General features: G+C 46.6%; 1 protein-coding gene across 1 annotated transcript; it reads right to left on the reverse strand.

Annotated features, from left to right (window-relative positions):
• Positions 1-21: 21 nt before the first annotated feature.
• On the reverse strand, positions 22-25,707 carry Lctl (lactase like). The gene is made up of 13 exons (XM_028866930.2): positions 25,373-25,707; positions 23,687-23,850; positions 23,161-23,248; positions 22,834-22,943; positions 20,469-20,597; positions 20,281-20,376; positions 14,988-15,042; positions 14,745-14,906; positions 7,216-7,490; positions 6,078-6,204; positions 5,714-5,913; positions 4,269-4,332; positions 22-155 (listed from the first exon to the last, which is right to left on the reverse strand). Exons 1-13 carry the CDS (start codon positions 25,485-25,487, stop codon positions 40-42), a joined length of 1,701 nt encoding a protein of 566 aa, XP_028722763.1. The 5' UTR covers positions 25,488-25,707; the 3' UTR covers positions 22-39.
• Between the last annotated feature and the right edge of the window lie 587 nt (positions 25,708-26,294).

The raw sequence follows: 26,294 nt of genomic DNA on the forward strand, positions 1-26,294 counted from the left end.
AGATTCTCTGAAAGATGAAGGTGGAGATGAGATCCCGTCTCAGCTGTGGCTCCTGAGGAGGAGTGTTAGCAGCAGGGCAGCAATGAGGATGGAGAGGGCACAGACTGTGGGTACCACAATCTCCGAAGCCACGTGCATGTGCCTAAGCAAGGGCTCTGAAACGGACAGAGAACATTCCACCAGAAGTGAATTTTGTTTTGAAGCAAAAACTAGAGAAGAGGTACCACTGTGGATTTTTTTGTTTTTGTTTTTATTTTTTTGTGGGGGAGGAACTCTGTAGACCAGACTGACCTCCAGTTCACAGATCCGCCTGCTTCTGCCTCCCAAGTGCTGGGACTAAAGGTGTGTGCAACCACCACCCAGTTTATCACTGTGGTATCTAATTGTCCCCATTTTTTAAAAAAGGAACCAAGCTAGTAAATCAAACCTATTTTGATTTTGTTTTCTTTTGTTTTTCTTTTGTTTTTTCAAGACAGGGTTTCTCTGTGTAGCTTTGCGCCTTTCCTGGAACTCACAGAGATCCACCTGGCTCTGCCTCCGCCACCACCGCCCTGCTCAAACCTATTTTGAAATGGTGTTCTGGGGGCATAGTGCCGAGGCGGAGCATTCACTTGGGTACACAGCGCTGGGGAATCCCTACCATCACAGAAAACTTACATGAGAGCTGGAAGTGTTACAAAATCTGGGAATGCCTAGATTTGGTTCTTTCACTGGAACTTCTGTGAGCCTGAGTATGGATAATATTTATGCTGGCATTAATTTGAAAATATTAGCATCCATATTCCATGGATCCTCTGGATTTTTACTGAGGAACTTGTAAAAGAACCCTTTTGGCTAGGTATGGTAGTGCATGCCTTTAGTTCAGCACTGGAGAGGCAGAAGCAATCGTGGTCTACATAGGGAGTTCCAGGACAGCCAAGGCTACAAAGAGAAACCCTGTCTCAAAAGAAAAAAAGAAAGAAAGAAAGAATCCACTGGAATCATTTCTAGCTTTTTGAGTTTGTTATTCTTGATATACTTATATCTTATATACCCTTAAGAGATGTAGGAATGTCTATATTACAATTTCTAATGATAATTCTTAAGCTCATTTTCTTTGTTGACACAAAAATTCATTAAAAACTTAAACAATTATTTGACAATTCTTGTGTGGTTTAAAGAGCTAAGAGGTATGTGCACCAATCCAGTAGGAGACCTTCATGTAACCCGCTTTGATTTGTCTACTGAGCACCCTGGACTGAAATAAACAGGCGTGGCTATGTTCTCATGTACTCAGTCTCGTCAGTCTTGTCAGCAAGTCCTGCATTATAGCGTGTTACACTTACTTTGATTCGGTAGACTGTGGTTTACATGGCCTGGTTGTTTTATTTATTTGTTTGTTTGTTTATTTTTCTATTATCAGTTTGATACAATATAAATTCTTATCTTAATTGTGAAATGTTTCATTGAGGCTTGCTCAGTAATTGAGTAAAACCAAAACTTATTATAAACCACAGTCATCCTAGGGTCCCCCCTGCTATATAGCCTCCCTGGTTCTGTGGGTTGTAGTCTGATTGTTCTTTGCTTTATATCTAGAATCCACTTATGAGTGAGTACATACCATGTTTGTCCTTCTGGGTTTGAGTTACCTCACTCAGGATGATTTTTTCTAGTTCCATCCATTTGCATGGCCTGGTTATTTAGGAATGGGGATGCTGGTGCATGGTCATATACTAGTTCATTGAGAGGATTTCTACACCTGCTTTGATCCCACATTAAAGGATGATATTAAAATAGGAAGTGTATTTTTTTGATTATGCAGAAAAATGGATTTCAGAAACATTGGTGAAATTCTGTATTTTGAATCCTTGTAGATCCCATTGCATAAGAAATGATACCTTTCTAGCCCAGTGATGGTGGCTCAGCCCCCAGGAGGCAGAGGCAGGCAGATCTGGGATCTGTGAGTTCAAGCCAGTCTGGTCTACAGAGTGAGTTCCAGGAGAGCCAAGGCTCAAAAAACTTTAAAAAAAAAAAAAAAAAAGGCGGGAGAGAATGATGCCTTTTAAAGTAGGAACAGTACTTTGTTCATTGTTGTTATCTCCGAGGCTTAAAATAACCCTCACATATTGGGGGGTACTGAATAATTATTTGCTGAAGATTGTGGGAGCCCGTTCTCGGGTTCCTTGTGGCTTTACCCAGCAGGTCCACATAGAGGATGATTAGGACCACGGGCCTGAGTGCAGGTGTCTGAGATGGTCTGCACTTGGCTGTGCTGGGGGAAGAGGTCTTTTGCTCCACCCCTTGGCGTCTCTATAAAAACCCTGGGGCAGAGACAGTCAGGCCTGTTGGAATAGGTTCCAGGCCCTCTCGAGGCTATCCTTTATTTTCTATGTGTTTATCTCCACCATATAAATCCTTCTATCTAATATTTCCTGCTGCTCACACTCAAGAAAACTCTGGGGAACTGTGGGGTGGTGGGTAAACGCCCCACAGAAGATCTCTTGCAAGTCTGTAATCTTTGGGAGGCAAGAGTAGGAGGATCACAAGTTCAAGGCCTATCTGAACTACTTAGTTTAAAGTCATCCTACAGCTGGGCAGTGGTGGCACATGCCTTTATCCCAGCACTCAGGAGGCAGAGGCAGAGGCAGGTGGATCTCTGTGAGTTCAAGGCCAGCCAAACAAAAGGAAAAAAGTCATCTCAGGCAAGTTAGTGAAACTTTGTCTCAAAAGCAGGGCCAGGGCTGGAGAGATGGCTCAGTGGTTAAGAGTACCGGCAGCTCTCCCAGAGGACCGTGTTTGATTCCTTGCTCCACATGACAGCTCATCACTGTCAGTAGTTCCAGGGGATCTGACACCATCTTCTATCCTCCTTGGGTATCAGACATGCACATGATACACAGACATACATGCAGACAAAACACCCATTCACATTAAAAAGAAAAATTTTTTTTGAGACAGGGTTTCACTGTGTAGTTTTGGTGCCTGTCCTGGATCTTACTCTGTAGACCAGGCTGGCCTCAAACTTACAAAGATCCACTGGCTCTGCTGAGATCAAAGGTGTGCACCACCACTTGGCTGTAAAAAAAATTTTAAGTAGGGCTGATAAGATAACTTAGTGAGTAAAGGTCAGGCCACCCAAGCCTGACCACTCAAGTTCTATCCCTATAACCCATGTAGAGATGGAAGGAGAGAACACCACACTCTTGTCCTCTGAGTGCCTCACATGCTCTTACACACCACATACACACACACACACACACACACACACACACACACACACACACTAGTAATAAATACAATTGAAGTTTAAAAAGATAAAGTAAAAAGGATAGGGATATAGCTCAATAGTAGAGCACTTAGTGGTTTTGAAGGTCTACGTTCAATCCCTAGCAATGCCACACACAAAAATTACTTGCTTAATTAATATAAGACCTGTGTTTTGCTTTTCTTCGTTCCAGTTGATAATGGCTGGTTTTTCCTCTTCTTCCACAATCTCATTTTAGCAAAACTGGTAGGCACATAAATTTACAGTATAATTCAAAATGAATGACTAGAGTTCTTGAAATCGTTTTTTTTTTTGGGAATGGGGAATAGCTCAGTCAGTAAAGTGCTTGCCTTGTTTGACCTCTAGAACCCACATAAAAATGATAAAATGCAGTGTACTTGGAATCCCCCAGAGACAGGGAAGTAGAGACAGGAAGAGACCAGAGCTAGCTGGCTAGCCAGTAGACTTAATTGATGAGCTCCAGGCCAGTGAGAAACTTATTCTCCAAGAGGTGATTGAAGTTCCTGTGTGTAACACTAGGTTGTCCTCTGGCCTGCACACAAAGGTCCACACACAGAAGACGTCTGCCCTCCCCCATTTCTCATATACGCCTACATGCTTTCTCCTTCTGTCACATAATTTGTTTTGCTTTGTTTTTTGTTGCTGCTGTTGTTTTAGGTAGAGTCTCTAGCCCACATTAGTCTGGAATTCATGTAGCCCATGTTTGCTTCAGTATGTATATCTAGGTGAGTGGTAGGAGGGTGGGTAGGTAGATAGGGAGGGAGGGAGGTGGAGGCTGGGAGTTTAGCTTGCTTAGTGTGTACAAAAGCCTGCCTTCTAGTAGCCCTAGCATCCAAAAATAAAACTTTAAAAATGCTCGTAAGACAAAAATTAGCATTAAAGAAAAAGACATTTTTAGTCATAAAAGGTTGGGAATATTGATATTAGGTAGATCATTTTGAGACTTTTGGTAATGCCATCACATGTAAAATTACATAGTTATCGAAGAAAAGAATGTCCTCACCTGTGGCAAGCATCTGGTTGTTGATGGAGCAAGTTTCCAAAGCATTGAGACGCCAGCTTTCCACCTAATAAAAACACACTCAATAAGCAAGGATGCCTTATGTTTTTCTATGTTTGAAATTGTTTTTAGAATAAATGAATTTTTTTAATTAATATGCATTTGTATGTGTGTGTACATGTATATACAAGTGGAAGTCAGAGGACAACTTCAGAAGTCAGTTCTCCCCTAACGCTTGGGGCCAAGGGATCAAACCTAGGTCGTCAGGCTTGGCAGCAAGAGCCTTTAACAGCTCTTCAGTCTTACCAAGACAAACGGTTTGGATTTTACTAATTTTTTTTTTGAGAAGATCTCATTGTAGACTGGCCACAAACTGGCTATGTATCTGAAGGTGACCTTGAGATACACCCCAGCTTTAGGTGTTTTGACTCTAGTACTGACAGAGTGAAGAGCTCAGGGCAGTAGTCACTGACCTCTAGGCTCACTGGGTTCACTTTGAAGCAATTCTAGCTAGGAAGTCAGATTTGTTTTTAATTTTTTTCTTGGAACTGAGGACCAAACCCAGGGCCTTATGCTTGCTAGGTAAGCACTCAACCACTGAGCTACATCCCCAACCCCTAATTTTTTTATTAAAACATTACTTATAGTCCATGCTTGTAGATGCAGTTACAGACAGACAAGGTAGAGCTGATGGGAAATTTGTAGGTTATTAGAACTGTTTGGTAGTTTGTTTGTTCTAAGATTTTAATTTTTTTGTAATGTGCCTGGGTCTGCCCTTGGAGGCCAGAAGAGGGTGTTGGATCCCCTGGACCTAGGAGGTGCAGGCAGTTGTGCTGACAGCTGAACAAAACTCCCTGGTTGATAGGTTTTCAAATCTCAAAGTTTGTTTCTGTTTAGTCTTGCCTTGGAGGCAGTGCATCTCTGCCATTGGGGGGAAAAGATATAGTCCTACATTTGACTCATAGGACTTGTTACATATTGAAGAGTGCGTAGTATTTGTTTGCATCAGGGTAACATTTTTAAATCACCAGAATTCCCATCTGATCATTTTTTTGTCTTCCTGTTTGCATGTTCCAGACGCAGATAAAAACCCGAAGGGGTAGCTGGGGGAAAGGCAGCAGCATTGGAGCTGGAGCTCAGTGTAGAAGCCTTGCCCGTCATATGTAAAACCAGGGCCAGTCCCTGGTCCAACAACCCAGGAAACAACTGAAACCTGTATTGATTCGCTCTGTAGAACCTACTACAGACAGGACTCTTGTCACCCTGATGCTCTGGCTGCAAGGGACGAAATCTTGAGGTGTGCTTACTCCATCCTAAGCAGGGGTGGTGAGAGGCAGGGGAGGCCATGTTCCCCATCCTCTTCCTTAGGAGGAGGAGAGGTGTGGTGCCGGGTCTCAGTTATTAGTTCTTGTAAGAACGGAACAGATGTCATGGGAAGTTAGCCCTACCTCTCGTGGGTTTGGAAACCCGTTGGCTGTGATGATCTCCTTGTAATACTGAACTGAAGCCTTGGGATAGCGAGGCTTGTTTCTCACATTGAATTCAACATAGTAGAATCCATATCTATCTGCATAGCCTTTCTCCCATTCAAACTTATCCAACAGAGACCAGGAAGTATACCCTTTTATATTCACACCATCATTTATAGCTGTGAAGACATGATTCCATTTTTAATACATTTCATTTGCTTAGAAGTACATAGATAGTATTGAGCTGTTTCTGAGATTTAGAAGCAAGTTTTAGTTGATAGTAGATGATAGTTTGAATTTTGTCTAAATAGAAAAACAATAAGATAAATCTGTTTTATCTTACCTTTTAACATTTCATTTATGTACCCTTTGAGGTACTGAATTCTCCACTCATCACAGAATTGAGTGCAGTGTAACTTTTGAGATGCTCCGTTTTCTGTTACGTATATGGGAGGGTCGCCATATTGAGTCTGAAAGTGCATGTTAGCTCTTAGTAGGTATCGCACACTTAATCGGTATCGGTGTCAAGTCACATTTATTGAGAGATGAGTGTGGGCAGGTGAGTTGATGTGGACGAATATAGTTCTCAATAAATTGACCTTATTTGGGAAAATGCACTTCAGGTCTTATTCTTTCCCATAAATTCCATTTCAAATTAGGTGGGCCTTAAAAGGATTAAATGTACCTGAAAGAGGAGCAGTCATTTTCTTGCGTGGTGTTTACCGGTTATTTGTCCTCTGTGAGAGTAAATACTTCAGTAAATAGCCTCTTACCCATGTGCATGTAAGCACCCCCAGTTGAACTCAGTGGGTCACAAAGACGTAAAGTGGGAGGCAGATTTGTTGGGAAGAAGTGGGTTAAGCGAGAGTGGGGGTGGGGAGAAGAGTTAATGGAAGGTGGACGTGATCAAAATACATCACATGCATGTATGAAGTTATCGAAGGGTAAATTAAAACATTTAGGTTAGGGACTATAGAGATGACTCAGAGCTGTTTTCAGAGGATCCAGGGTCAGTTCCCAGCACAAACATGGCAGCTCACAACTTTCTGTAACTGCTTCCCTCTGCTAACCGCTGTGGGTACCAGCTCCCCTTGTAACTGGTGCACAGAGATTAAATGTCAGATTTTCCACTGTAAGTGGGAGTGGGTGTTTACATCAGTCTGCAAGGCCTATGTGTAGAGATGGTGAAGTGCAGGGGACTGGGTTTATTGGCTTATTAACTTTTTTGTTGTTGTTTTGAGCTGTTTTTCTTTGTTGGAGGTGGAGTCTCATGCAGTTCAGACTGGCCTTGAGCTCAGTATGCATTGTGTAGAGGCTGACTAAATTCCTGACCTTCCTGCAGCCAGCCTCCCAAGGGCTGGGCTTGTCATGTGCCTCCATACCTGGTGTTTGATCAGTTTTCCTATCTAGTCACCTGAGTGTTTGCTGGAAGAGACAAAACTCAGGTCTGAAAGTCTTACACAGCTTGATGGGATAAGTACCTGGGCAAAGTTGAGAAGCCTCCTGAATCCCCATGGCACAGAATAGAGCCACGAAGACCCCATATCTGGCCAGTTAGGGTCCACAAGTTCTACTAAGTCACGGTCATTCTGGTAGCTGGGCCCCTGGTGGGAGGGGTATTTCCTTTGAGTGATGTATCGAGTGGTGAAGTGGCCCAGTCCCAGGAAGTCAGATGTGCCTTTAATGTAGCTCTTCTCCTGAAGGGAGAAGGTGGGCAGCCTCGACATCTCCAGGCCTTGCTCTGCACTCTTTGTTCCTGGCAGGAGAGAATGTGAGAATTAACCAGGTCTTACTCGGCACAGTCATTTTGCATTGTCCCACAGTGCTGCTCAAACGGTGGTGTGTAAGCTGGGCTTTGGAGCTGGAGCAGTGACTCCACACGGAAGAGCATTACTGCTCTTGCCGAGGACCCAGGGTCCGCTCTCAGCACCCACATGGCAGCTCACAACTGGCCATAACTCCAATTCTAGGAGGTCCAACACCCTCTTCTGACATCCAAAGGCACAAGGTTCATGCATGGTGCACACATATACAAGCAGACAAGCATTCGTACAAAAATAAAATCTGTTTTAAAAAGCTGAGCTTTAAAGAATCCAGCTGCAGCTGGGTATGGTGCACGCCTTTAATACCAGCACTAGGGAGGCAGAGGCAGGTGGGTCTCTGTGAGTTCCAGGCCAGCCAGGGCTGCAGGGCTGTCTCAAAAAAAAAAAAAAAAAAAAAAAGGGTTGAGGATTTAGATCAGGGGTAGAGCGCTTGAGGCCCTGAGTTTGGTCCTCAGCTCCGGAAAAAAAAAAAAAAAAGAAAAGAAAAGAAAAGAAAAGATCTAGATGCATAGAAAATACACCCTTGGCCTTTCAAACTGGAATTATGACATTTGAACATCATCTAAAGAATTTATCTTTTAAAGATTTATTTTGCTTTTATTATATGTATGTTTATGTGTGTGTCCACATGAGTACAGTGCCTGCTGAGATCAGAAGCAGATGTTGGCTCCTCTGGAGCTGGAGTTAACATGAGCTGTGGATGCTGGGAGCTGAACCCTGGTCCTCTAGAAGAGCAGCAAGTTCTCTTAACTGCTGAGTCATCTCCCTAGGCTCTATCAAAAAAGTTTCAAAATGTAATATTACTAACTGTTTGTAGCTAGGAGTGTAGTTTAGTAGTAGAGTACTTGACAGGCATGTACAGGGCCCTGGATTGGACCCCTAGCAGCCAAAGAATGGAATATTTTCACTCACTAATGGTGAGTGTATATGGACAGCTCCTTAGCTGTCTGAAAAAAGCAGGGTTGTATTGTTCCTTACATTGAAGCACTGGTAATATGGGCTCCTAGAAGGGAACTGGAAGGCCATTGGTGGTAGGAGAGTCATGGATGTTTTCCTACATGTTGACAGTGTAGGATGTGACAGGTTCTGCGCTGGGAAATTTTACCCTATTCTAGGATTGAAAAGGTACGTCTTTTAACTACCAAACTCCAAACCTCTTTATCCTGTCCTCGGCCCACAGGTGGAAAAGGATCTGTGTTCAGGTGTCTTCACTGTGAATTGAGTAGCAAAGGGTTGGAAACAACTTACACTTTTATTGCTAAGATGGCTAAATAAATGGTGGGAAACTGAGGATGTGGCATGCACAAGGCCCGGGTCTGATCCCCAGTACCACAGTACTAATTATAGGGGCTGGAGAGAGGACTCTGCGCTAACACTTGCTGCCAGAGGACCTAGGTTCAGTTCCCACCACCCACAGGTGGCTCACAGCCATCTGCAACTCCAGTTCCAGAGGATCCAATGCCCTCTTCTAGCCTCCATGGATACCATGCATACATATGGTATATAGACATGCATATTGACAAAACATAAGATCTAAACCCCTCCTAAAATAATAATTATTATTGTTGAGTAGCCATCAGTATCACAGTGTGTAGCCATTAGAATAAACAAGGCAACACTTTATGCCAGCATAGAAAGATTCCCTAGATATATGTTCATGGAAGAAAAGAACATTATATACTCTGGCAAACAAACTGATCTGATAGGACAGCAAGATCATTTGCAGGGAGATTATTGACTTTGATTCAAGAGTGAACGGTGTGTATTATTAATATCCTTAAAACATCATCATGGCTGCCGGGCGGTGGTGGCGCACGCCTTTAATCCCAGCACTCGGGAGGCAGAGGCAGGTGGATCTCTGTGAGTTCGAGGCCAGCCTGGGCTACCAAGTGAGCTCCAGGAAAGGCGCAAAACTACACAGAGAAACCCTGTCTCGAAAAACCAAAAAAAAAAAAAAAAAAAAAAACATCATCATGACCAGGCAGTGGTGGCACACACCTTTAATTCCAGCACTCAGGAGGCAGAGGCAGGTGAATCTCTGAGTTCGAGGCCAGCCTGGTCTACAAAGTAAGCTTAGGACAGACTACAAAAGCTACACAGAGAACCCCTGTCTCGTTGGGGGGGGGGGGGGAATCAGCATGTTATTGCTGTCAGTCAAATTTAGTAACTAGAAAAATCACCAGGCTCTATCCCTACACTGTCTCATACAGTGGCTACTACCATATGCATCTACTAAATAGGGCTAGGTCCAGTCATACTGAAGGTCTGAATTTTTTTAAGTTAACATACAAAATTATGGGTTTCATGATGTCATTTTTCATATGTTGCCCTATTATGCTATGGTAGTTTGAATGAAGTAGTCCCATAGGCTCATAGAGACTGGCACTTGTGGAATATTGGTTTAAGATGTGTGACATTTGTTTATGCCCTGGAATATTTGTTTAATGACGTAAAGATTTTTTGCATTTGTTTTATGTTGCATTTGTTTGACTCTGTAAAGCTGTGTTACTGTGCCTGCCTAAAACAGGCAATTTGGTCGAATAAAGAGCTGAATGACTAATAGCTAGACAGGAGAGAGGGATAAGCAGGCTGCCAGGCAGAGAGAATAAATAGGAGGAGAAATCTGGGCTTGAGAGAGGAGCTAGGAACAAAAAAAGGAGAGGAGAGTGCCAGGGGCCAGCCACCCAGCCACACAAACAGCCACGGAGTAAGAAGGGAAGAAAGATACATAGAATAAGGGTAAAAAGCCCAGAGGCAAAATGTGGAAGAAGAGAAACAGGTTGACTTAAGTTAGAAAAGGTGGCTAGAAGTAAGCCAAGCTAAGTCTGGGCATTCATGAGTAAGAATAAGTCTCCATGTATTTATTTGAGAGCTGGGTGCCTGGCCCCCAAAGGAAACAACAAAACAAAAACTACAGAAACTATGGGGAAGTGTGGCCTTGTTGGAGGAAGTGTATCACTGGGGGTGGACTTTGAGGTCTCATATGCTCAAGCCAGGCCTAGTGTGGCATTTTCTCTTCCTGCTGTGTACAGATTCAGTTGTAGAATTCTCAGCTCCTTCTCCAGCACCATATCTGCCTATGTGTTGTCATGCTTCCTGCCATGATGATAATGGACTAAACCTCTGAACTATAAGCCAGCCCCAATTAAATGTTTCCTTTATAAAAGTTGCTGTGGTCATGGTGTCTCTTCACAGCAGTAGAAACCCTAACTAAGACATATGCTTTGTCTTTATTTGCCCTCTTGTGGAATATTAATTTAAGATGTGTTACATTCATTTATGCTATGGAATATTTGTTTAATTATGTAAAGATGTGTTACATTTGTTTGATTAAATAAAGTTAACCAGGGGTCAGGAGGCTGAGTCAGCAACTAGCTAACAGAAAGTGGTAGGGAGGAACCATGTGTAGCTAGGGTTCTTAAGTGGGGGTGGAGCAGAAAGATGTGCTATTTTAGGAGAGAAGGTTAGCTACTTTCTATTTAGCCTCTGAGCCAGCAGAAATTCACCTGAACCTTTGACTCCTGAGTTCTATGGAGCCATAGAGATCTAGGTAAAGTTCCCTTTAGCCATAATAGAGCCAGTGCCTGAGGGAACAGAATTCCTGCCTGGCTATGGCCAATGAGGCTGAACTGCTGCTGGTAGCTGTGGAGTTGCAACTGCCGATTAGGACAGCAGTTGCTTAATTTAATGAAAAAAAACAAAAAACAAAAAACATTTGGCATTCCATGTTGGGTGCTAAAATATTGTTTTTTTTTTTTTTTTTTTTTTTTTTTTTTAAACTCCTTGGCTCTTTGCTCTTTTGGGTTGCCTGCCACCCAGCTCCCAAATACACACACAGTCTTATTCTTACTTATAAATGCCCAGCCTTAGCTTGGCTTGTTTCTAGCCAACTTTCTTTTTAAGATTTATTTATTTATTTTGTATACAGCATGTATGACCAGAAGAGGGCACCAGATCTCATTACAGATGGTTGTGAGCCAACATGTGGTTGCTGGGAATTGAACTCAGGACCTCTGGAAGAGCAGTCAGTGCTCTTAACCTCTGAGCCATCTCTCCTGCCCCCCCCCCTTTTTTTTTAAAGATTTATTTATTTATTTTCTAGCCAACTTTCTTTAACTTAAATTATTCTGTTTATCGCCGGGCGGTGGTGGTGCACACCTTTAATCCCAGCACTCGGGAGGCGAATCTTTGTGAGTTCAAGTCCAGCCTGGTCTACAAAGTAAGATCCAGGACAGGCTCCAAAGCTACACAGAGAAACCCTGTCTTGGGGGAAAAATTATTCTGTTTATCTTTTGCCTCTGGGTTTTTTCCTTTTTTTACTTCTCTTGCTTTGTGGCTGACTGAGTGACTGGGTGGCTGGCCCCCAGTGTCCTCCTCTCCTTGTTCTCTTGCTTGCTCCTCTGATCCGTTAATGTTCTTCTCCTTCTGTTTATTCTCTCTGCCCACCAGCCCCACCTATTTCTCCTGCCTTGCTATTGGCCATTCAGTTCTTTATTAGACCAATCAGGTGTTTTAGACAGGCACAGTAACACAACTTCACAGAGTTAAACAAATGAAACATAAAAGAATGCAACACATCTTAAAATAATACTCTGCAACACCCTCTTTCTCAATTGATCCCTCTTGCCATATGTATTCCAGTGCTTTTTTTCCCTTACTCCCCCTTCCTTTATGATCTCTTCCTCCCTTCAGGTTATGTCCCTACACACACACACCACTAAAATTTAAAGTCTTCATTTGGAAGAAAACATTCAGTGTTTATCTTTCTAGTTCTGACTTATTTTGATTAATGTAATTTCTAGTTCCATCCATTTCCTACAAAGGTCATTGTTTCTCTTTTTAATGCCCAAATAAAATTCCTTTGTGTAGCCAGGCAGTGATGGCACATGTCTTTAATCCCAGCACTTGGGGGATGGGGGAATGAAAGAGGCAGATGGATCTCTGTGAGTTCGAAGTCAGCCTGGTCTACAGTGTGAATTCCAGGACAGCCAGGGCTGTTACACAAAGAAACCCTGGTGGGGTGCGGGGTGTGTGTGTGTGTGTGTGTGTGTGTGTGTGTGTGTGTGTGTTCTGTTTTGTATATATACCATATTTTTATTATCCATCCATCTGTTGATGAATATCTAGGATGGTTTCATTTCCTGGCTATGGTGAACAATTCGGCAATAAACATGAATATCTAAGTGTCTTCAGTGTGTTTGTGTTACGTAGTCTAGTCATACATAGCTAGGTCATTTACTAGTTCTTACTTATATTTGGGGGTTACCGTGGCAACACGGTGTAGGTCAGCGGACAACTTGAAGGAGTCTGTTCACTCCTTCCACCTTGTAAGCCCTGGGAAATGGAATTTATTTTGGATCATCAAGTCTGGTAGCAAGTGCTTTACTCACTGGGCTATCTCTCTGGTCCTATTTTTAGTTGTTTGTAAATTTTGTTTTGTTTTCTGAGGAGACCACACTGATTTCCATAGTGACTGCAGCAGTTTTCACTCCCACCAGCAGTAAATGAAAGTTCTTTTCCAAATCCTATCAAGGGTTTGTTTTCTTGACAGCCATTCTACTCAGGTGAGATGAACTCTCAAAGCAGTTTTAATTCCATTTCCTAGTGGCTAAGGATACTGGCAGAAGCCAGACACAGACAACCTCTGCTGTTCTCACTTAAAAAGGGCAGCAGCTCAAGCCGGGCGGTGGTGGCGCACGCCTTTAATCCCAGCACTCGGGAGGCAGAGGCAGGTGGATCTCTGTGAGTTCGAGGCCAGCCTGGACTACCAAGTGAGTTCCAGGAAAGGCGCAAAACTACACAGAGAAACCCTGTCTCGAAAAAACAAAACAAAACAAAAAAAAAGGGCAGCAGCTCTCCTAGAGTTAAGCCTGTGTGCTGTCCCAGAGGCCCGCCCATGGCTGTGAAGCCCCTGGTAACAGGAGCAGAACGCTCTGGCTGTGTAGCTGCCTGAAGAACAACTGTGGGTAACAGTGTGCTGTGCCTCTCAAAAAGCCAGAAGAAAATGGTTTTTATGTTCAGGCTATCTGTGTATTATTTCTCCTGCAGTTGTACATAAAATGGCTTTACATTCCAAAAAAGGACAAATACTATAGAATTGTATTACATGAAATATATAGAATATACAAATTCATAGAGACAGAAAGATTAGACGTTATCTCAAGATGGAGAAGAAAGGAATATAGAGCAATGATTTCCCAAGTACAGAATCTCTGTTTTGTGTGATGGAAGAGTCCCACAAACAGACAGTAGTATCAGGACATAATCTCATGACTGTAATAAGTCAATACAATTAATGTAATTAATGAATATCATAAGTGTAGTTATTGAAGGAATACTGCGAATGTAATCAATGAATACCACAAATGTAATTAATGAATATCATGACTTAATTAAAAAATAAATAAAAAGGAAAAAAGCTAGAAGAGATTTAAGAGTTTTTGTCATAAAGCAATGATAAATAACATGTGTTTAACCCAATGTAAACATCAGTGTACATATATACTGAAACATCACACAGCCCAATGAATATGTCTAGTTTTAAAAAAAAGTTTAGAGAGGGGTTGGGGATTTAGCTCAGTTAGAGCACTTGCCTAGCAAGTGCAAGGCCCTGGGTTCAATTCTCAGCTCCAGAAAGAAAAAAAAAAGTTTAGAGCTGGGGAAATAGCTCAGTTGGTAAAGTGCTTGTCTTGTAAGCATGAGGACCTGATTGCCAGAACCCATGTTTAGAAAAAACAAAAACAAAAAAGGCTGAGTACGGCTGTTGAGATGGCTCAGCGGATAAAGGTGTTTGGTGTGCAAACCTATTGACCTGAGTTCATTCCCTGGATCCCCGGTAGGAACAAACCAACTCTAGAGGTGTCTTCTGACTTCCACACTTGTGCCTTGGCATGAACACATACACACACACAATCCTTTTTTTAACTGAGCATGGTGGTATGTGCTTGAATCCCAGCACTGGAAAGGCAGAGTTAGGTGGATTCCTATAGCTCACTGGCCTATTAGCTTCTCCTGCTCAGCAAGCTCCACCACAGTGAGAGACCCTGTCTCAAAAACAAGGTGGATAATGACTAAGGACCAACTAAGGAGATTGTCCTCTGGCTCCCACATGCATATGCATGCACACCTGAACATACTTGCACACATGAACACATGAGCAGATAAGTTAAAAATATGACTCGGCTCACCGATGTGGTCCTTCATAACTTGGGGGTAGTCACCAGCATAAATAGGGTTGGCAAACCAACCAAGACAGAACTGTAGGTATCTCTCAGCTGCCTCAATATCGTTGGGGTTGTTGATGTCCACAGGCTCCCCCCAGTCACAGTTGAGTGAAATTCCCACCATGCCTTAAAGGAAGGAAATGGGGGTAGAGAGAGGCAGGATCTGGCTCCCTGGGCCTGTGTCTGAGCCTGATGGTCCCAGCTCACCTTGCTGTTTGCTCCGCCATTTGGTGTTGTAAGAATGCCAGGCTTGGGCGTGTGCCTGAAAAAAAGAAGTCATCGTGCACCTGGCTCTTCCATTCCCCTGCCTGCCTGTCTTCTTTCCTTTCTTCCTCCCTCCATTTCTTCCTTCTCTTCTTTTGTTTACTTTGGAGGTGGGGGGTTCAGAGGACAGCATACAGGAGTCGATTCTCTCCTTCTACCATTCCAGGAATTGAACTCAGGCTGTCGTTCTCAGCAAGCGTCCACCCACAGCCATCTTGCCGGCTGGGAGTGGCCTTTCTTGTCTTCTCTGAGCTCCAACTTCAGATTTCCCATGTTTTCTAACCCAGGCTCAAATACCACAGACGCCCTCCCTCTGACTTCCTTTGTACTATGGAGGAAGCATAGTCTAAAAGGGGCAGAAGCCACTTTGTGATTACTGCTGTTGCCACCCCACCCCCACATTAGGGACGGCATCCAGGGTCTTGCCCACGCCAAACAAGTGTTCTGCCAACTGAGCTACCCTCAACCCATCATTTATTGTCTCTAAATTGTTTGCGTAGGTCTCCAGAAAGGCAGCAGTGCTTCTGAGGATTTGGGGAAGTGTGAGTGCCTGAGGCCCCTCACCAGGACCTGCTGAAGCAAGCTCTGGGAGCAGGGCCCAGCAGCCTGTGTGGTGTGTTTCTTCTTGTGTTGAGGCAGGGTCTCATGGAACCCTGAATGTCCTCACACTTGCTGTGTAGTTAAAGCTGGCTTTGAACTTTTTTTTTTTTTTTTTTTTATTTATTTTTTGAGACAGGGTTTCTCTATGTAGCTTTGCGCCTTTCCTGGGACTCACTTGGTAGCCCAGGCTGGCCTCGAACTCACAGAGATCTGCCTGGCTCTGCCTCCCGAGTGCTGGGATTAAAGGCGTGTGCCACCACCGCCCGGCTGGCTTTGAACTCTTAACCCTCCTTGTTGCAGGATATTTGTTTACATGCGTGAAGATGTGTCTGTGTTTTGCCTCACCTGCCTAAGGCACATGATTGCTTTAATAAAGAGCTAACTGGCCAATAGCTAGGCAGGAGAGAATAGGCAGGACTTCCAGGGAGAGAGAGGAACTCAGGAAGACTCTGAGGCCTGTGGTATTAAGCTAGCGAAACACAGAGGGAGTAAGGTGTACAAAATAGAGGAGAGGTAAAGAGCCATGTGGCAGAACGTAGATGAATAGAAACAGGTTAGTTTAAGTTTTAAGAGCTAGTTGGGAGCAAGCCTGAGCTAAGGCCAAGCTTTCAAAATAATAAATCCCGCCCGTGTCACTTTCTGGGGGCTTGGTGGTCCGAAGAAAGTCCAACAAGAAAGACCCCGATACCCCTCCTGCCTCCACCTCCCAGCTGCTGGGACTACAAGTGTGTCCTCAGGCCCACCTGCAATCTTTGTTTAAACAAGGTCTCCACACGTTTCTGACATTTGCTGAAGTTTGAGACTCATTCATGTGAAAACTCAAATGGTTCAGGCTGCAGAGGTTTCGAGTGTTACTTGTTGTTCCCCAAAAGCCCTTATTTCAGCATCCTCTTTCTGCTTTGTGTGTGTGTGTGTGTGTGTATGCATGTATATGTGTGCACCCATGTATGCAGCATGCAAAACATGTGCATGAATATATGGAGGTCAGAGGTCAATTGTGTGTGTGTGTGTATGTGTGTGCATGCGTGCAAGCACACGTGAGCATGTGTGTACACACGCTCGAAGCATGCAGGTACATGTGCATGTGTATGTGGAGGTCAGAGGTCAGTCTTGGGTGGTGTTCCTCATGAGCCATCCACCTTAGCTTTTGCAACAGGGTCTCTCACCGGAACCTGAATGAAGCTTGCTCCAGTAGGCTGGGTTGTGGCCAGCAAGCTCCAAGAATCCTTGTCTCAGCCTCCCAGTGCTGGGATTACAAGGTGCTTTACCATACAAGCTGGCTGGTTTTGTGCCAACTTGACACAAGCTAGCAGAGAGGAGGGAACCTCAAGTGAGAAAACGTCTCTGTAAGATCGGGTGTAGGCAAGCCTGTAGGGCATTTTCTTAATTCGTGATTGATGGGGAGGGCCAGACCTTTGTGAGTGGGCCCCCCTGGGCTGGTGGACCTGGGTTCTCTAAGAAAGTGGGCTCTAAGAAAGTTGTCATCAGAGAGGCTTCCTCCAGCAGCTGATGGGAGCAGATGCAGAGACCCACAGCCAAACTTTAGGCAGAAAGAGCCCAAACTAGAGATCTCCATCAGGTCCCTTCCCTTGGAGCTCAGAAAACCCCGTGGAAGAGGGGGAGGAAGAATTATAGGACACCAGGAGAACATGGCCCACGGAATCAACTAAGCAGGACTCATAGGAGCTCACGGAGACTGAAGTGGCAATCACAGAGCCCGCATGGGTCTGTGCTAGGTCCTCTGCATACGTTACGGTTGTTAGCTTGGTATTTTTGTGGGACCCCTAACAGTGGGAGTGGGGGTGTCTCTGACTCTTCTGCCTGCTCGTGGGACCCTTTTCCTCCTACTGGGTTGCCTCACCCAGCCTTGATATGAGGGTTTGTACCTAGTCTGATTGTAACTTGTTATCCATGTTGGGTTGATATTCCTGGGAGGCCTGCTCTTTTCTGAAGGGAACCTGAGGAGGAGTGGATCTGGGGAAGGGAGGAGGTGGGGTCAGAACCTCGGAGGAGTGTCGGAAGGGGAACTGTGGTTGGGATGTATTGTATGAGAGAATTTAAAAAAAAAAAAAAAAAAGAAGAAGAAGAAAGCAAGCTGAGCAAGCCCTGGGGAGCGGTCAGTAAGGTACTCCTCAAAGGCCGCTGCATCAGCTCCTGCCTCCAGGCTCCGCCCTGCTGGAGTTCCTGCCCTCACTGGTTTTGGTGATGGATAAGTGTATGTATATATAGTGTACACACATACATGCATACATATCTGTGAGTAAAATAAACCCTTTCTTCACCACGCTGCTGGTGAGCACAGAGACAGAAAGGTGCTTTGAGTAAGAATGTCCCCCCCATCTGAATGCCGAGTCACCAGGGAGTGGAACTCTGATAAGGTTAGAAGGATTGGGGGGTTTGGCCTTGTTGGAGGAAGTGTGTCACTGGGGGTGGGCTTTGAGGTTTCAAAAGCCGCTGCCAAGCCCAGCCTGTCTGTCTGTCTGACTGTCTCTCTGCCTGCAGATCAGGATGTAGCTCTCAGCTCCTTCTCCAGCACCGGACCTGCTGTTATGCTCCCTACCGTGATGGTAATGGACTAAACCTCTGAAACTTTAAACCAGCCCACGGTTAAATGGTTTTCTTTATAAGAGCTGTGTGGCAGAGGCAGCTGACCTGTGCTCATGGGAGCGCATGGACTCTGGACCAACACCTAGGGACCCTGCATGAGACCCATGTCTGTGTGTGTGTACCTTGGTCTGTTTGTGGGGCGCCTAGCAGTGCCCTCAGGACCTGTCCCTGGTGCTTGAGCGGGCTTTTGGGAACCTATTCCCCATGCTAGGTTGCCTTGTTTCACCTTGAAGCAGGGGGAGGAGCTTGGTTCTGCCTCAACTTGATGTGCCATGCTTTGTTGATGCCCATGGGAGGTCTGCCCCTTTCTGAACAGAGGTGGAGGAGGAGTGGATGGGGAGAAGGGTTGATGGGAGGCTAGGGGGAGGGAAGGGGAGGAGAGGAGGGAAGGGAACTGGTCAGTATATAAACTAAATGAAAAATTTTAATTAATAAAAAAATTAAAGAGTTGTGTGATCAGCCGGGCAGTGGTGGTGCACACCTTTAATCCTGACATTCAGGAAGCAGAGGCAGGTGGATCTCTGAGTTTGAGGCCAGCCTGGTCTACAGAGTGAGTTCTAGGATAGTCAGAGCTACACAGAGAAACCCTGTCATGAAAAAAAAAAAAAAAAGAAAGAAAGAAAGAAAAAGGAAAAATGTGCCACGGTCATCACAGCATTAGTAACCCCAACTAAGACCCTCGTTAGGGTTAGTAACCCTAACCCAGCTTTTTTCCCTGGGTCCTGGGCTTGAACTCAGTTCCTCATGCTTGCATGGCAAGCACTCACGGACTGGCCATCCTTCCAGTCCCTGTGCTTGTATTTGCTAGTAGTATGTAAGTAGAAAAACAGATGAACCCTGAATTGTCTGGTGACGTGGAACGTCGCCAAGACAGTATCACAGTCCTAACTGTTCATATCACTCTTTCATAGATTGCTCTGCCTTAACGGTTCAGTTAAAGCACTTAAGTCAGGCTGGAGCAGTGACTTAGTGTTAAGAGCACGGCTGCTCCTGCAGAGGACCCTTGCTAGTTCCCAGCACCGCATGGCAGCTCACAACCACTTATAACTCTAGTCCCAGGAGAGCCAACTCCCTTTTCTCGGCTGCAGAGCAGCTTGCACATGGTGCACTACCTACATACAGGCAGAATACACATACACGTGAATTAAAAGTAGATCTTCGTAAAAAGCTCAAGGTGCCAAGTAGTGATGGTGCATGCCTTTAATCTCAGCACTCAACAGAGAAACCATGTTCAAGCAAACAAAACAAAAAAAAAAAAAAAAAACAAAACATCAGTTTTGTAAAAAGTAAGAGAACTATGAGAGTTGTTTCCCAGCCATGAACTCAGGTTGATGTGACACCATCATGTGTGGTCTATCCTTTCAGCCAGCCGTCCCCGGGGAGAGTTCAGCTTTGTGTCCCCAACATCGCTCCTGTATTTTCACTCATGTCCTGTAAGCAGCCCACTGTCTCTGCCCTTCCTCAGCTTTCAGTGATGTGAGGTACCTTCTCTGAATGCCCCCTTCCCATTCCTGCAGATAACCAACTGGCTGCCCAGAAGACTTCCACTAGAACTCATCAAACTGGAAAAGGATGTGTCTGCCTTGCTCTCTGATGATGCTTCCAAACTGTTCCTCCCCTTCCTTCCCAAACTCCAGGTCATGACCAGTGCTCACTCTGACTCCTTCCCGCTGGTCTTTGCCGCCTCTGGTTTCTTCCTTCTATTATCCTTGCATATTTTGTCCCTTATTTACCGTCACATACCTTCTTCTTCCCATCACCATTCTCCATAAAGTTTACACCTACACACACAGATTTCCAGATGCCTGTCTCTATCCTCTGGGGAAGACAAACAGTAGCTGCTGTAGTGGAGTGTACTCCTCTACACAGTGGAGTGACTGTGAGGCAACAGGATGTAGGAGGTGCCCTCTGCATATCCTCAGAGCAGAAGGGCCCATGGCACATACCGATGTGGCAGAGGATCAACGTGACCCCCAAGGCCGTGACTCCACCTGCAGCCCAACCCTCGCCCCAGATGAATCTGGCTTACCTTAATGATATGGTGTGCCGCCACGTACAGACCAGTGCCCTGGAGCCTCAGGCCTGGTGCGTGGAGACCGGTCTCATAGCCTTTTTCTACCATGGTCTGCAGAGACAGCAGTGAGTGGGGACCCCAGTGCCATGAGGGACAACAGGGGCCATCCCTGTCTCCCCATCTGAGGAGGAGCCCCTACTCACCCGGGGATCACTGAATGTGAGCCAGTGCTTTACTCGGTCCCCAAAAACCTCAAAACACAGGTCAGCGTAGTCCCTGAAGTATCGGGTCATGCTTGCATTCTGCCACCCACCATATGTGACCTGGAGCATCTGCCAACAGAGAGAGAAGCTGGTACCCTGGGGAGACTGGAGGAGGTTGGTGGAATGCCTGGGGAAAGCGCGGAGGACCGCTACAAGAGCGGGAGCAAAGAGGCAGGGTGGCGCACAGGGCCCCTGTGGCAAAGGCGTACATCCTGTGAGCGAGCCAGAAGCGAGGCAGCAGAGGCAGCTGGAAATGCCTGCTCAAGAAGAGCTGACACAGTGGATAGTTAAGACGTAAACTGGACATGCCCCTCATCCTAGCCCTCGGGAGGATCAGAAGTGCAGGGTCATCCTCAGGTACTTAGCAAGCTCGAGGTCTGCCTGGGTGGGTGCTGGGTGAGCTATGATCCTGGGGAAATGTCTAGAACATCCATTGTGAGTGTAGAAGGCTGGCACTGGTAGGAGAGCCCTGGTGAGAATTTTGCGGGCACGCCCTGGAACCTCAGCTATTAGTGTGAGGTTACCTCCATGGCAGAGGCCTGCTGTCCACTGCCTGGGCACAGGGCTAGTCATCCATCTGGTTACCTAGTGCCCTCCTGGTATGCTCGAAGAGATGCTCCCTGGACAAGTTAGTAGAAGCTGCAAACCTGGTATGTCCTCTGCCCCAGCCTTTACCAGTTCCCCGACCTAATTTCCAGTCCGCTTGGAGCTGGGGGCCTCAGACCACTCCTCCAGTCCCCAATAACGCTCTACAGCATGCCCCTCCCACCCAGAAGCCCGCCCACTTCCCCCCCAGACCTCCCCCCTTGACCCTTCAATGTGTGGATTGCACCCCACCTTCTCCCCCATTCCTCCTTAAAACGTGGGATGGAGCACCATTTGGCACAGGTCACAGGCAGCCATATCTTTGGCATGGCTGTGATCTCTGTTGGGCCCAGGTGAAGGAAGGAAAAACTGCCTGATGGTTGAGGCAATCTCTCAGGCGTGCTGGGGCATGGCTGGGCATGGTGGTCATGGATGAGGGCAAGTGGTACTGCCTCAGGGAAGAAAGGCTGAACAAAACCCGTGGAACACACCGCGTCACCAAACCTGAGTCCACGGGTATTGCTTGGGCCTAGGTTTTCCAGCTCCGTAGTACAGTGCTTGTCTAGCAAGCACAGGGTCCCGGGTTCAGTACCCAGCAATGTACATACATACATACACAAGGATTTTTCTGACTTTTTTTTTTGAGTTGATCTTGTATCCTGCCACTTTACTGAAGGAGTGTTATCAGCTGCAGGAGTTCCTTGGTAGAGTTTTTGGGGTCACTTATGTATACTATCATATCATCTGCAAATAGTGAAAGTTTGACTTCTTCCTTTATAATTTGTATCCCCTTGATCTCCTTTTGTTGTCTTATTGCTCTAGCTAGAACTTCTAGTACTATATTGAATTAATATGGGGAGAGTGGACAGCCTTGTCTTGTTCCTGAATTTAGTGGAATCGCTTTGAGTTTCTCTCCGTTTAATTTGATGGTGGGATTTTTTCTTTTTGATTATTTTTTCCTTATGCCAAATGTTGTGTAAAACATTAGGACCACCCTCTTCACTTACTACAGGCAGCATGACCTCCCAGCCAATGCTGCTTATGTGTGTATGTGGGTGGGGAGGGGGTGGGAAGAGGCTGGAGGGACAGAAATCAACGGCAGGTGTCTTCCTTAATCACTCTCCACCTTATTTTTGAGACTGGAGCTCATGGATGTGACTGTGCTAGGCTGGGTGGCAGTCTTCACCAAGAGCCAGGATTACCGGCACATGCTACCCATCACGCCCAGCTCTTTACGTGGGTGCTGGGGATGGTCCTCGAGCGAGCCCTCGTGCTGGCTCGGCAGGTGTTATCGACGGAGCCATCCCTCTAGCCCTGTGGATGTTATGAAACCTCCTCATGAACAGGATCCTGTATCTTATAAAGTGACGTTCATTCCTGTCACCCTTCCTCCTCTGCCTCGCGGGGACACAGCGCCGCCTAGAGGACACAGTGTTCAAGACCCGGTCTTGGAAGCACAGACCAGTCCCCTTCTCACTGATTCTTTCGGCATTTGACCTTGAACTTCTCAGCCTCCAGAACTGAGACAGACTTCTGATGCTTTTAACTTCACCAGTCTGGCATTCTGCCGCAGAAGCACAAGTAAGCCAAGACAGTCATTCCTCGCATCTTCCTATCGAGAGCCAGACCCCAGGCGCTGCCCCCTTTCTCGGTCATTTTAGGTTCTCACACCAGGCTCCCCCTGGCGAACCCAGCTCCTCTAAGCCTGCCTGGCCCTCACCTGCGGCAGATCCCAGTGGTGCAAGGTCACAATGGGGGTGATGTTGCTCTTCATCAGGGCGTCGATGAAATCACTGTAGAATTGGATCCCTCTGTTGTTCACCTGTTCAGCTGAAAGTGAAACAGAACTTGGCCTTTCCTACCGCATTCTCGGGTCCCATGGCCTGCTGCAGGCTGACGCACCCGGAGCCCACGATGTCCTGAGCCACAGACGAATGCTCTTGGTATGCCTGGAGTCCGGTTACCTGCTGAACCCATGCTCCTGGCCTGGCCACCCTCACTGGACATTGATCCCTGCAGAGCCTAGGGAGGGACTATTGTAACTCACCTCTGACACCCGTGGGCAGGATCCGTGGCCAAGACAGGGAGAATCGGTAGTGACTGACATGTAGCTCCTTCACCAGGGCAATGTCCTCCTGGGAAGACAGGGTGGGGACGCAGGGGAAGACAAGTCTTGGGGGCCTAGAGAATCATACCTATCTGTAGCTCCAAGCGGTGTCCTCTATAAGGGCTATACTACGAATTCCCTCTCCATTCTGGCAATGTGCTCACAGACGAAAGGTTGGGGGAACTTGAGAAGTCCTTGCAGGATTCCCATAAACTTGAATGAGAAAAGGGTTTCTGAAGGCGAGCTGCCCCGTGCCCTCCTGAAGGCTCCGGGGCCAAGTCGCCGGCCCTTCCGCGCCTGGTTGCTTGGACTGAGTAAGGTACTGACGCATCTCGTTTTCCTCCTTCCTACCTCCTGGCTCTCACAGCCCTAGCCATCTCTGCCCCGCCCTCTTTGGCTGGGGACAGGGTGATTAGCGAGATGTCCCCACCTCTCAGGCAGGATGGGCCACCGCCCCCTCACTCACCTGAACTTGATAGTAGCTGTCGCAGGCTGCGTCGGCTGTGTCGTCCCCCAGGACCTGCCCCTTCCCGCCATGCGTGAAGGCATCCCAGATGCTGGGCCCTTTCCCGTCCTGGTCCCACGCACCTTCAGTCTGGTAAGCAGAACTGCCCACGCCCCAGGAGAAACCTGCAGAGAGAGGCCCCCACGCCAGGCCCTGGGCCACCCCAGCTTCACCTACACTGGGAACCCCAACCCTGCTTCCCAGGCTCAGGGCACCCACCCGATGGCCTGCCCCGTCTCCCCGGAATAGGAATATAGGGGGCAAGGAGAGGGAAGATACGGTAATCAAAAACATTTTGTGGGGGCTGGAGAGATGCCGCCGCCGTCAAGAGCACCGGCTGCTCTTCCAAAGGACCTGGGTTCAATTCCCCATCCACATGGCAGCTCACAGCTGTTGGTAACTCCAGTTCTAGGATCCAACACCCTCATACGGGCATACATGCAGGCAAAACACCAATGCACATTTTAAAAAAATTTTTTTTTTTATTTTGGTTTTTCAAGATAGGGTTTCTCTGTAGCTTTGGAGCCTGTCCTGGATCTCTTTCTGTAGACCAGGCTGGCCTTGAACTCACAGAGATCTGCCTGTCTCTGCCTTCTGAGTGCTGGGATTAAAGGCAATTTTTTTTTAAGATTTATTTATTTATTTATTACGTATACAATGTTCTGTCTGCACGCATCCCTGTAGGCCAGAAGAGGGCACCAGATCTCATTACAAATGGTTGTGAGCCACCATGTGGGTACTGGGATTGAACTCAGGACCTTTGGAAGAACAGCCAGTGTTCTTAACCTCTAAGCCATTTCTCCAGCCCCAAAGGCAAATTTTTTTTCATTAAAAAAATTTGTGTGCAGTTACAACTCTAATGTCTATAGATTTTAACAAGTTGTTTTAGATTTTTATTTTATTTTTTATTATCAATTTGTGTTTGGGGGGCTGAGAAGTGTGTGAGAACAGGCGTCTGAAGAGGCCAGAAAGGGGCGTGGATCCCTTGGAGCTGGGATTCCAGGCAGTTGTGAGTCACCACATGGATGTGGGTGCTGGGAGCTGAACTCTAGTCTTCTACAGAGCAGTGAGCACTTTTTTTGTTTGTTTGTTTGTTCATTTGTTTGTTTTTATTTTTGTTTTTTCAAGACAGGGTTTCTTTGTGTAACCCTGACTGTCCTGGAACTCATTCTGTAGACCAGGCTGGCCTCGAACCCACAGAGATCCACCTGCCTCTGCCTTCTGAGTACTGGGATTAAAGGCATGCGCCACCACCACCCAGCTAAACACTGTTAACTGATGAATTCTAGTAAGTTTTAAAACGTCTCTGGGTTAGGGATGTAGCTCAGTACCAAAGTGCTTGCCTAGCATGGACAAGCTGTACATTGGATTCAATTTCCAGCACCACATAGACACAATGATGGACTGAGACACCCCCCTACACACACACACACACACACACACACACACACACACACACACCTACACACCTACCTATCAGGAGGTTTTTCTTTAGAACATCCACCTGGAGGTGTTTCCCATTGTACCGGACCAGAGCACCCAATTCCTTGACAACTCAGCCGAGGTAAGGAGGCCAACAGAGACCGACAAATGGATAGACAGACAGACAGACAGTCTAAGGACAGAATAGGGAAGGAATGGACATACCAGGTGGAAAGGTTCCATAGTAGAAAGATGCCTCTTCTGGGGATCCTCTCCTGGCAGCCCCTACCCTGGGCACCAGCAGGATCCACCCAAGGATGATGACCCACACTGTCTTCATGACACCCCACTCTCCTCCATGCCTAAGAGCCCCTGTCAGGGCTCAGGCACATAGGCCAGGAGGCGAGGAAAACAGGCCACAGAGTGGTTTGTCTGGGCACACAGCAGCAGTGGGGGGGAACCCTGTGTTAAACAGTGGGCAGAAGCTGGTCTACCGCGCCCAACTTCACACCAGCCCCTGCCCTGATCGTGGTGTGATGGAGAGCTGGGGCCCACGCATCTCACGTAGCTCTTATCTAACGGGGAACCCACCTCTGCCTCAGAAAGTTCCAGTCTGCCGGGGGAGCCCAACAACCCAGAGTCCCCTCAGCCCTCCTGCGTCCCTCCTGGGTAGCCTGTATGGTGTGCTCTCTCTAACTAGGACCCTCTGTCCTTGGCTGTTAACAAGACCTCTTCCCACTGGGTCCCCGTCTTACCCAAGGTGGTCCTCAGCCCTCGACACCCCAGGGCCCCTGTTGTCAGTCACAGCTCCCTCTGAATGACTCCTGGAGCCCGCATCTCCCCCAGAGCAGAGCCCACAGTCATGGAAGCCTCTAGTCGGGAGGTGTGGTCTGTGGCCTGATCCCAACAAAGAGTTTCAGTAATCCCACAGGGAGGACATTGGCCAGAGTGCTGAGCTGGTCAGAAGGGACTGAGTCAGCAATAGCCCGGGCGCTGGGCCCTGGGCATCCAGCTGGCTCCCTACCAGAGGAGAAGGGCCGCGAGGTGGGAGGTGACCTGGTCCTCCAGCTCTTTCCAGGCCTCACCAGACCTTCAGCACAGTCCTGGGCATCCTGAGGTGGGCGTGTGTACTCGGGACCAGCTGGGT

The sequence above is a fragment of the Peromyscus leucopus genome, chromosome 7 (assembly GCF_004664715.2).
Source record: "Peromyscus leucopus breed LL Stock chromosome 7, UCI_PerLeu_2.1, whole genome shotgun sequence".
NCBI classification, from domain to species: Eukaryota; Metazoa; Chordata; class Mammalia; order Rodentia; family Cricetidae; genus Peromyscus; species Peromyscus leucopus.